The 12,697-nt window shown below is 26.7% G+C and overlaps 1 protein-coding gene across 3 annotated transcripts; it reads right to left on the bottom strand.

The window, feature by feature from the left end:
- Window positions 1–2,059: 2,059 nt before the first annotated feature.
- Window positions 2,060–5,389, bottom strand: LOC101514238 (protein SENSITIVITY TO RED LIGHT REDUCED 1). Of its 3 annotated transcripts, none has more exons than XM_073368292.1 (2): window positions 5,236–5,389; window positions 2,060–3,290 (listed from the first exon to the last, which is right to left on the bottom strand). In XM_073368292.1, the coding sequence occupies exon 2, from the start codon at window positions 3,171–3,173 to the stop codon at window positions 2,337–2,339; it is 837 nt and encodes a 278-aa protein (XP_073224393.1). In that variant the 5' UTR covers window positions 3,174–3,290; window positions 5,236–5,389; the 3' UTR covers window positions 2,060–2,336. The 3 variants fall into 3 exon arrangements, with proteins under 3 accessions (XP_073224393.1, XP_073224394.1, XP_004514476.1); XM_073368293.1 differs by having other exon boundaries at window positions 2,060–3,260; XM_004514419.4 differs by having other exon boundaries at window positions 2,060–3,250.
- Between the last annotated feature and the right edge of the window lie 7,308 nt (window positions 5,390–12,697).

Raw genomic sequence — 12,697 nt, 5'->3', positions numbered from 1 at the left:
ATATTTTTAACAATCATCTTCATTAGGGATGAGAATAGGTTAAGCCGTCCGTCAAGGGGCATATGGTCTGGCCTACTTATGGTATAGTTTGGTCTGGTCTATTTAATAAAAAGGTTAGGCTCATATTATTTTTAAAGCCTATTTATTTAAATAGGTCAGGCTCAAGCTTATAAAAAAGTCTATTAAGCCTGATTGGCCGACCTATATATATTTTATTATTTATTATTATTATTATTATATTAATAATATTATTTCCTATTTTAAATTCTATCAATTAAGCAATCACTCAGTAAATATTCTATATCCAGTAGTTGTTCCAAATTCGGCAACAATTCCATATTTAGTAGTCGTTTCATATTTGTTTAAGAGGTAATAATAAGTATGTTTGTTTCAGGAAAAAAAAATTATTATTTAACACCAAAAATTATTTTTTAGGGTTTAAAGATTGTTTGTTTTAGATTTTTAAAAAATTATTTTGTTATAAAAATTATTTTTTGTTTAATATATATAGATATGTACATTGCTATTGGTATGTGGAGATCATCATGTGGTATGAGTAGAGTATTGAAATGTTTTAATGTGAATAAGACTTTTAAATAGGCTTACAGGTCAGGCCAGACTTTTAAAATGTCAGGCCCCCCCGGAAAAAAAAAAAAAAAAAAAAAAAAACATATGATAGGTCGTAGGCCAAGGCTTAAGCCTAAAAAATAAATCGTAGGTCAGGCTCAGGCCTTTTAAAGTCTGGTCTGACCTGACCTATTCCCATCCTTAATCTTCATAGAATCATGTTTAAAATATAATATTATATTTAAATATATAATAATAACAATAATTCAAGAACACATAATAAAATAATATTTAAATAATACATATTCAAACACTCATAAAAGCAGTAATTCAACAAACAAAATAAGAAATTAATCAATTTCATAATCTTATTTCAACAAATAAAATAGTAAATAAATCAATTTTATAATCTAAAATTATATTTCATAAAATCCCGAATTTAATAGAGTTAAGTTTTCGGTAAAATATATTTTTATAAAAATTACTATTTAAAATATTTAATTTTTTTCTATCTCAAATTCTCAAAATAAATGTATCATAAATTAGTTAAAAGGTGTAATTACTTAGGAAATTAATTAATTTCATAATCTTATTTCAACAAATAAAACAATAAATAAATCAATTGTATAATTCAAAATTATATTTCATAAAATCTCAATTTTAATAAAGTTAAGTTTTTGGTAAAATATATTTTTATAAAAATTATTATTTAAAATATATAACTCTTTTTCTATCTCAAATTCTCAAAATAAATATATCATAAAATAGTTAAAAGATATAATTACTCACTTCTTATAACATTCTTTGATAAAAAGATTTCCTATCTAGTACTCGCCATTAACCATCATCACAACCGTAAAATAATTTAGGTATTCTCTATTTATATCCAGTATCAGTATACTTCTGCTTTTTGAATTTTTAATTTAACATTCTTCTTTTACTTATTTATTTATTTATTTATATACATATAAGATAATTTGACTGTAAATCCTATAATTTATCATAGTCCGTTGCCGGTTCCACATAAAATGGACACTTTGTTTCTTATAAGAAAATGCTACTTCATTGTGCTAATTGGAACATGAATTGTTCCTAGTAATGCCGCCATCCATCATGCAACCAATCACCTGTTTCTTTTGAAAAAGTAATGTAACTTAAATATCTTGCACAATCAACTTAAGGATCATAGAAATATTAACTATCCATCTGAATCTATATAGATGTTTTATTTTTTAATATTATCAATATTCAATCATTAACACTAACGGTCTTCAAAATTACAATGATTTATCTTTAAAATAAAATAATAAACAAATAATAATAATAATAATAATAATAATAATAATAATAATAGTAATAAAATATTAAACTATTTTAAATTTTAAATTTTAATTATTTATACTCTTCAATTTGAGGTTACATGTATTGTGTAATGTATTTCCTTGTACATCATAGAAAAAGTTATAGATAAAAATAAAAAAGAAAGAGTATATAAACCTTAAATCAATTAGCAAATATCGATATTATTAAGTTGATCATTTTGTCTCAAATTCAAACGAGACCTTAAAAAATAAAAGAATCCGAAGGAATAGTAGAGGTCTCAAATAAATGAAGACCAGAACCTTCTCACGATGTTTCACATTAACCCTTAGGCATAAGAATCAAATCTCAAGGACATTTTGAAAAAAATAATAAGATTTGAAGTGTTCTAACATTTTCTTGAACGATAAGCCATAGTGGTATACAACAAAATATTGAGATAAACTCCATCAAGAATTGATAAATTGCAGTTCTGTCTCATGAACAGCGCTGAAAAAATGCCAACTTGAATCATGGAATGCATTATAATAATCATCGGAAATTGTTTCGATTCTGAATTCATTTGCGAAACTTCGGACAGCCAAGATATACCCTAAGGAGTTCTGAATAGGTGAGTTCTTACATAATGAAACATGCTGCTCATATGTTTCAAAGCTGTTCCCAAATAACACCATATTTTTTAAAAGATTCGGTTTCCAATTTGCCCGCAACAGGTTGTTGTATAACTCCGCTTCGCAGTGAGGCATGAAGAACATTGTTGGCTTTAGAGCTTCTCGCTTTCCATGCTCGTTGATGGACATGACAGAACAACCAAGAGTTTCCAAAACCCGAGACTCAGTTACAGAGAGAATAGGATCAAATACCTCTATGCTTCCAATCCAATTGAAATCTCTTTTCATCAACATTGCAATGCTAAGTTGCAAACGTGGAGGCTCATACAAATCGATACTGCCAATACCATAAATGACCATTTGCATCTTTGTGTCGGAGCCTAAAACCGTCCGGAAATAATCGAAAACTGATGTTTGAATCTGATCTCTGAAAGTATGATAGAACTGAGAGTTCCCAATCCTATTAATGTATCTTTCCATTTTCTGCATTAATGCTGTTTCTTTGCCTGGATCTGTCTGAGAATCTGTTGGAGCCCATGGTTCTTGTTTTTCTTCCAAAATTTTACCAACTTCGGCAACTTTTCTCCTTTGTTTTCCACGACGGGGTAAAACAACCGTCCAATCTCCACTTGTTGTGCAATTGGTGTTTGTGAGAGTTTTTGCCGAAGCTGCCATTCAGATACAAAAATTATCTCTAATTTTATTCTTCTGTTTTACTGCTTCAACATCTGAATGCAACAACACAGCAAATTCTGGATAAAACTACACGGTGTTAGTGTTGGGCTCCCCATGCTAGTTCATAAGAAATAAATGGTTAATCGAATCCTTATAACTAGTAAGTAATAACTAGCATTGTCAACCGCAAATTACAGAAATAATAGTTTGTTCGAATTCTACTACGCTATAGTGCTAGAACGCCACTATAGTGATTATGTGACAACACTTTGTACTTGCATATTGCAGAACAACGAAATGTTTAAATTCCATTTCACTATAGCCTCTATTAGGAAACACTGAACTAGTCTCAATACACTACTTTCCATTCAAGATAAAGATCGAATTTGTGAATGAAGATTATGAAGTAGGCAAAAACAAACATGTGTATATTATGCATCTTTGCTAAAATCATCAAATATTTTCTGCGAAATGGTGGTCACAAGGCAAATCAATATACGGTCTCATCCGGTCAGGGTCCATATTCCAATCTTGCCAGATATATTAAATTCCATAGTGGTATATATGAAGCTTAGCATGGCATGAAAGCCCAAAAAAGTAATTAACAATCAATCTTGTCAAATTGCAACTTTAGCGGTGCTACAGAGCTAAAACGTAGTGGAATTTGAACAAATCTCTATTGTTCGGCAATACACTATTTAGCACAAAGTATTGTCAAAAGTAGCGGCTCTATTAGCGTTGGCACTATAAAGTAGTAGAATTTGAACAAACTGCTATTGTCTATGATCTGTAATTGACAACATTGTTGACATATATATGGGAGTTGAAAATTAATAGAAATCACAAAGAACAACTTCAGCTAATATGTCAATGTCACTAGTCTATTTGTATTATATTTTGTAGACATATGACAGAAACTGGTTGACAAGGAGAAAATTTATGTTACAGTAGCAAAACGGAGTCCAATAGGCTCTTAGATGGCTCTGCTTTCTCCTTTCTTCTTTCTTTTAACAAAATATTTCACAAAAAGAATTCTAACCAATTTTTAAAAACCGAACAGAAACATGTGGTTCAAACAGTTAAACCTTAAACCAGACTTCACTACAGTGTTCGATTATTTTGACGGTTCGATCATGGTTTCGCCCTGATTTGAGCAGTTTAAAGCAGTTGAACCATGACTCAGAGGTTTCACTGCCTTGCTGTCTAGTTTGGTTTACAAAACATTGATTCTCAGTGCCTCTCCTCTTATTCATCCCATAATATAAATTACCTACCACCCCAAAGCACTCGTACGTTTTCCCTATCATGAAAATAATTATTTACATGTTCAGTTCTCCCCCCTTCTCCCCAAAGTGAATTTTATTTTCAACTCTACTCTTATACCAATCTCATAATCTATGTAGTATTGACACTTCATATTAAAGGTGTGTCTTGTGCCCAACATGACACTGATACATTTGGTTAATTGAATTACTTTTATTTTCTTTAATTATTATAAGCGCCTAAACTCAGCAGCACCAAAACTTCTGATCGAAGGTGTGTCCTGATGTCTGACACCGAGACATCAATTACATTCAATTAATTCATTTTATTAAATTATTACTAATATCAATGTGTCAGTGTTAGGTGTCTGTGCTTCATAATGTCAACATGCCTGTGTTGTGCCTTTGCAGGGCCGGTCCTAAGAAATTTGGTGCCTTTTGGCGAACTATAAAACCCCGTGATCTTTATATTTTTTCTAGCAAAGATTCTTTAAGAAATTTATTTGCAAGTCACAATTTCAAGGCTACAGTGAAAAAATCACATGAAAATCAATCTCAAATAAGAGAAAAAAGTCAAGTCACAATTTTCAAACAAAAATCCCTTCTCCTCCACAAAATAGGCACGACGTTTGAAAAAAAATCAAATATAATAGAAGTAAAATAATTCAATGAAACAACACACCAAAACAGAATCAAAACAAAACGAAAATGTTCAAAATAAGAATCAAAACAACCATTGAAACAACATAAAAGAAGAATAAATAAGAGAAAAAACTTGGTTAGGATGAATAGAAACGAACCAGAACTAAACGATAGAGAAAAAGGAAGGACTGTTTTGGGTTGCCGGAAAATGCTGCCGGAAGGTCTGGTCTTGGGTGATGGCAAAGTCAGGATGGTTTTAGAGTTTTGGGTGAAAGGGCAGATCGAATAGTGAGAGACAGTAGCAGTGAGAGTAAAAACAGAAACAAGAACCTAATAAAAACGGTTTCAAGCTAAAAAATAATTTTGAATTTATTTTAATTAAAACATATTTTGTTTCAAATATATAATTTTAAAGCCAAAATAAAATTAAAAAAATAAAAATAAAAAAAACTAGCAACCACTATAATTAGATCTAAAATTTTAATAATTTTAATTTGACTTAATTGCACTTTTGGTCCCCCTATTATAGGTGAAAATTAAAAGTAGTCCCCCCATTTTGTTTGTCCACAGTTTTAGTCTCCAAACAGAATTTGAGTCCAAGATGAGTTGTCATTTTTTTAATAACGTGTCAATAAAAGAGTGACGTGGCAGACGCTTATGTGGAATAAACTCATTATTATATTATTTCTGATTAAAAAATATAATTTATATTTTTAAAAACCATTATTATAATTGTGACAATATTTTTAAAAATATAATTTAATTATTAAAATTAAGTTAAAAGAAAAAACACCTAAAATCATGAACCCTAAACAAATCAAAATAAAAAACATTCACTTATGAACCCTAAAATCATTATGGATTTCTTCCCCCTTAACAACACGATCAACATGGCCTCCATCTCTCCCCTCAACATTGCGCTCAACTTCCTCCTCAACAGTTTCATCAACAAAGCTCTCAACTTGACCCACTCTCTCCACCCTTGCAATTTCAGACACCTCAACTTTCACTTCATCACCAACGACAACAACACTACCATACCCTAAAGTATCAACTTTCAGGGAATCAACAACAATATCTTCACCACTAGTAAACTTCTCAACAACATCCTCATCACCATCACCATTCTCAACAACACCAAAATCATCGCCAGAAAACCGATTCCACAACAGCAGAATCCAAATTATTAAATACATTTCCACCATCATCCTCCTCTTCTTTCAAGAATTTATTGATTTCATCTTCAACAACACCTTCAAAATCTCCGCCTTCAAATCCGTTATCATTAGCCTCAACGAAAACCTCATGGCTATCGCTAAAATCTCCATCCTTGACTGCTTCAACAAAAACATCATCTTTGTCATCATCACCGCCTTTCTCCTCCACGTTATCTTCTTCATCAGCAGTTACCTTAGCAATAGGTCTTGGAGATTGTTCATTGAACGGTTTTTCTTGTTGAACGGTGGATTTAGCATCGGGATAAACGAGAATGGGCCTGGCGGGCTCAGTAGTTTCGTCTTCGCCGCTAACAAAACCATCATCGTTTTCGGAGTTGGAAGTAGCACCGTTATTAACGCCGTTAGTGAAATTTGGTTCAAATTGGGAAGGAGATAGGGTTTGAGAATCCATAGTGAAGAAATGAAAGGATGAGGTTTTGGGATTATAGGCAGAGAGACTGGGAAATAAGAGAATGAGAAAATGAAAGGGTTTTAGTTCTAGTTCATGATTTCAGGGTTTAGAATGATTTTAGGGTTCATGAGTGAATGTTTTTTATTTTGATTTGTTTAGGGTTCATGATTTTAGGTGTTTTTTCTTTTAACTTAATTTTAATAATTAAATTGTATTTTTAAAAATATTGTCACAATTATAATAATAGTTTTTAAAAATATAAATTATATTTTTTAATCAAAAATAATGTAATAATGAGTTTATTCCACATAAGCGTCTGCCACGTCACCCTTTAATTGACACGTCATTAAAAAATGACAACTCATCATGATTTGGACTCAAATTCTGTTTGGGGGACTAAAACTGAGGACAAACAAAATGCGGGGACTACTTTCAATTTTCACCTATAATAGGGAGAGCAAAAGTGCAATTAAGCCTTTTAATTTAAAGCAATGTGTCTCAATAACGTTTTGAATTGGACATATCAAATCAAATAGTATTTGCAAATACATGTTCTTTATATTGTTTCAAGTATTTAATAAAATATTAAATTAAATATATTTTTAATTCCTATAAAATTCAATGCTCTAGTTTTACTCTCTATAAACTAAAAATACAATTGTTCTTAAGTTCTAACTCATCTGAAAAATATCGAAATTGTTAGGTTGGACGTTTTGTCCTAGAATGTGAAATTGTCTTTTAACTTTCAAATTTTTGAATAATTTTTTTCAAATACGTTTAAAACATTATAAAAAGTTTGTTCCAAAAAATTGAGAAATTTTTAAGATAAAATGAGTTAAATATAAATTTTTTAAATGTAAGAAAGTCAAAATAAAAGTAACTAAAATATAAATATAAATATCGAATTTTGATCTCATTTTTGTGGAGAAACTTTTTTTATTGTTGTAAATATGCTAAAAGACATTCATTATAAAATATATGTTAATTTAACAATAAGAACTAAAATTATATGCATGATAAATTTGTAGAGACTGAAAATTGTATTTTTATTTTATATAAATTAAAATTAAAAGATTAAGATTTTATAGAAGCTAAAAACATATTTAATCCTAAAATATTTTACTAGATCCAATCCTACATCAATATATATATTTTTTAGTAAATTTTTGCTAAAATATCATTCAACAAAATCAATATTTTATACAATTAAATTAAAATAAGAATACAAAATTATTATTGCTATAACAGAAATTGAATGAAACAAATGAATAGAAAAAATTTCAACTTATTAGCATAAACGTGGAGGGTGATATCAAATGGGTCTGAAAGAAGATATTATAAACACAACTACAATGTCATAAGATTACTAAGTAATGTTGTTGATTTTAGAATACCATAACTTGAGTTATATAGATCGGGTTCTAATGAAGCCAATTGTGTTTAAGCTTAAATATAACATTATTTTCTTGGAAGGTTGATGCTAATACATGGTGTGTGTGTGTGTGTGTGTATATATATACACGGTTTATTCTAGCTAGATGAATTTTTCTCCAATCTTACCAAAAACGATTATTCAAGTAGAGACATGAGTGAAACCAATCTAGTCTTTATAAATTACTTGATAGGTTGAGTTTAAGTTATTAAATTACTCATGTTTAATGGTTTAAAAGTGTTTGAAAGATTTGAAGCTAGAGGTAGAAGAAATATTTGAGTATAGCTTACAAAGAAAATAATATTTTATTAAATCGAAGTATATTTTGTCAAGAGAATTTTCCATGCTAGCACACCAACACTACGAGAAACGTCTACAGTTGTTTTTATTTAATATATTTTATTGAGTTTTATACTCACTATGTTGGAAATAAGGTTTTTCATATAATCGGTAAACGTTGAAAGTATAAAGAGTTTTCGAATTGCTGACCAGTCCTTCAATGTCATTAATCGGAGTCAGATTATGTCTTGAGTCTATATTAGATTTATAGTTTAATTAAGTCTCACTTGAATGTTGTTTTAAAGTTTATAAAAACTTTAGTATTGTAATTTATTTCACAAATTTACAAAATAATTTCTATTTATTTGCAAACACTTAGATATTTTTGAATTAAAAATTTCAGTATCATTTACATTTTGTACAATATTTTTTTCAAGATTCATAGTTAAATTTTAGACATTACAGTTTTGAAATTAATCTACAATTTAAATATTTAAGTGTTATAAATTCAATTAATTTTTTTAACATAGAACATAATTTAGTTTTCAATCAATTGTATATATCTTATATTATTATTATTATTATTATTATTATTATTATTATTATTATTATTATTATTATTATTATTATATAATTCATAATGCATGCATACAATAAACTATTTTTTATTTATAATTATTTAAATTTGACATGTATTATTATGATAATTCATTATCCTTCATTCGCCATGCCTTAAGTATGACTCTAGAGTAATGTATGCCATATGATAAAGAATATTATAAATATTAGAAATATATCAAATAACTGAGTTTTTTTAAAATATTTACATAAAATTTTATAACTTTCAATTATTTTGTTTACAAATTATTAATTCGATCAATAAATACTTGAAATTTAAATGAGGAATAATATTAATATTAATTTTTTCTTGTATCTCATTTCTCTTCTTTTATTCTTTTGCATTGGTCGATTTTCCTAACTCTCTTATTTTTGTATACATACATAAAAAATAAAAGATATTTTTTAGATGCACTTACGAATGAATTCACACGCACACATATATCTTTTTTTAATACTGAAAATATTTACACATAATAAAAATTTGGCTTAATTGCAGTTTTAATTCCTCTATTTTAGATGAATTGCGAAAATAGTCCCCCCATTTTGTTTCTCCTCAATTTTGGTCATCCAAATAGAATTTTAATCTAAAACTTGATGAAATTTTATTTTTTAAATTCGTACTACACCATTTATGATTATAGATTTCAGGTGCAATTATTGCAAATGAGACATTAAAACATGATGTGACTTAAATAAATGCAAAAAAATAAAATTTCATCAAATTTTGAATCAAAATTCTGTTTGAAAGGCCAAAACTGAAGAAAAACAAAATAGAAAGACTACTTTCGCGATTCAACTAAAATAGGGGACCAAAACTGCAATTAAACTTAAAAATTTAGCGCCTCTTTAAATTTGAGACTATGGACAGTCGTCTATTGGCTATAGCTATCAAAAATTGGTCTATCACATCAAAATCTTGTTATTTTGTTTGTACAGTAAATTTAATCCTAATCTATAGCTATAACTATTGTATTGGATGTATATAGATATTAAATTGAATAACATGTCTAAAACAAGTAGTTATAACTATCGATCGTAAAAAAGCAATGCTGAATTCAAATTCACGGTTTGTCAATAGCGCTACTTATGGACGCAATCGTAGTGCGGCTTAAAGGTTTCTTTGCAGAAAAATAGATTTTGTATTCTTAGGATTGAACTTATATCTCTTTTATTCAAAAAATTTATCTTTTAAGTTACTAAAGTAACCTTAAGTATATAATAAAAATTAAAAAAAGTTGAATATCTTAAAATTTCTAGAAAAAATATTTTTTTTCTTTAAAAATTTCTTACCGAAAATTTCAAAAACAAAATTTTTTATAATTATTTTTCTATATCGAAAATTTCATTGAAACTCCCGAAAATTTCGTTCGTTCTTAAAATTTATGGTACAAGTTTTTTTATTTTATTTTGAAATTTAAAATTTAGGGTAGATTAAAATTAACTACTAAATATTTGACACAAATTTCTAGTAGAATAAAAGTATCTATCAGAAATTTCAAGGTACAAAATTTACGGTAATATAAATAGTATATTTGAAATTTCAAGGCGTGATATTTTATGAATTGTCTACTAGAAATTTTTCCAACAAAATTTTCGATACACTGTTTATACTATCGGAAATTTTGTATTTTGAAATTTGCAGTAGTTACTTTTATACTACCGAGAATTTCTGCCTTGAAATTTCTGATAGTTACTTTTATTATACCAGAAATTTGTGTCTTTAAATTTTCAGTCATTTATTTTATTTTACCGAAAACTTTAAATTTCAAAAAAAGAATTGTACCCGAAATTTCAGGAACAAATGAAATTTCCGGAAGTTTAAATCAATTGATGACATTTACTGAATTTTCAAATTTGGGGATGAGACTAACTCCCAACAAAATAAAATTTTGGGTATTAAAAAATAACTACAGAAAATTATAAATTTTTTATATTGAAAAATAACTATAAGTAATTTCATTTTTGAAATTTTCGATATTAAAAAATAACAACTGGAAATTTCATTCTTAAAATCTCTAAAAAGAATATTGTAAAAAAAAATTACTTTTTATAAAAATTACTTTTCCTCTATACTTAAAAGTATTTTAATAAATTAAAAGATATAAATTTTAAACGAAAGGTATAAGTTCAACATGGGTACAAAATCCAATACTGTTCTTTTGCAAATGGAAGACGCAAATTACGGTTCAATAGCATGGGAAGGGAATAATGGGCCTATTCAACAGAGTTGATAGAGTTTGGATTAGAATCTCATTTGTCCCTTTTCAATGTTAAAATAAAAAATTATTTTTTTACTTCTATTCTTAACTTTCGTTTTTAATAGTTTCTTCACTTAAATTAGACAATTCAGAGGAGGACATTGGATGAGAGAAGAAACTTTATTTTTATTTTTTTATCTTAAATAAATATAAAGGTCTCTTTGTTGAGACAATAAAAGGATAAATATTATCAAATCTTATTGTGTTTGATTATATGTGATAACGAATATAATAATATTATATTATTTTATTATGTATTAAGTATTTATCTCATTATATTTATATAACATAATATAAAAGATTGATATTAATTTCTATGTACTACAATTTTTTTTTACATTTGCAATCATTTTAAATATGTTAAATATGTATTTATAGAGATATTTTAGCAAGTAACATAAAAAGAGTGGTATCATAGAGTAATTTAATTGGATGCATGTGTAAAAATGTATCATATTTTTTGTGTAAACAAATTAAATTCTAAAATATATCATATTTAAGTGATTAAATTATCATTGTAAAACAATTATATAATATCTTTTTCTTTCAAATTAACCTACAATACTTTAAAATATTATGAAAAAACAAAAAATTGTTAACAAATAAATAAGTAATAAAATAATTTTATACTACAAAAAAAAAAATCATTGACACTACTAAATAAACAATTTAAACTTTTTAAAATTACGATTAACCAAATAATTCTATTTTATTTGTTAGAAAAACTACCTTATAAAAAACTAAATTTATTTTAAAAATTATATTAATATAGTCTTTTAAATTATGAACAATAATTTATTATATAAAATGATAAAACTACCTTTGTCATAAATCATACATTTTTTTTAACTAATCATTAATATCTTATTTTTAAATTTTATATCAAATTATATTGTTTATTATTTAAATTTTATTAGATTTTAATTTTGTATATTTAAAATAAATTTTTATAATAGCTGACTAAATGATTGTTCTTATCTTATTCTAATGATTTCTAACTTACGTCATATTAAAATAAAAATTATAACTAAATAGTCGAAATATGATAGTATTCAAGAATAACTTATCATATTATATTGATTTATCAAATACTTGATTGAGACATGATATGACAAATATCATATCATGTTTATTATCATGTTCATCAAACAAATCTTAAAAATGTATTTGATTATGAAGTGGTAAAAAATAACTTTAATTAAAAGTAATTTAAATGAAATGTGATTTATGTGAAAAGTGATTTTTAATAATTTGTGTTGTTTAAATAGTTTTAATCAAAATTGCTGTTAAATGTGTGATTACTAAAATGGATTTGAATGTTTATTTCTTTGAATATTTTATTTTATTTAAATTTGATTTACTTTTTAATTATTAATTTATTATATAAGAGAAAAAAAATAT

This window comes from Cicer arietinum, chromosome 5 (assembly GCF_000331145.2).
Source record: "Cicer arietinum cultivar CDC Frontier isolate Library 1 chromosome 5, Cicar.CDCFrontier_v2.0, whole genome shotgun sequence".
In the NCBI taxonomy this organism is placed as follows: Eukaryota; Viridiplantae; Streptophyta; class Magnoliopsida; order Fabales; family Fabaceae; genus Cicer; species Cicer arietinum.
The sequence above is the reverse complement of the archived record's forward strand: the minus strand, read 5'-3'. Positions and strand labels throughout refer to the sequence as shown.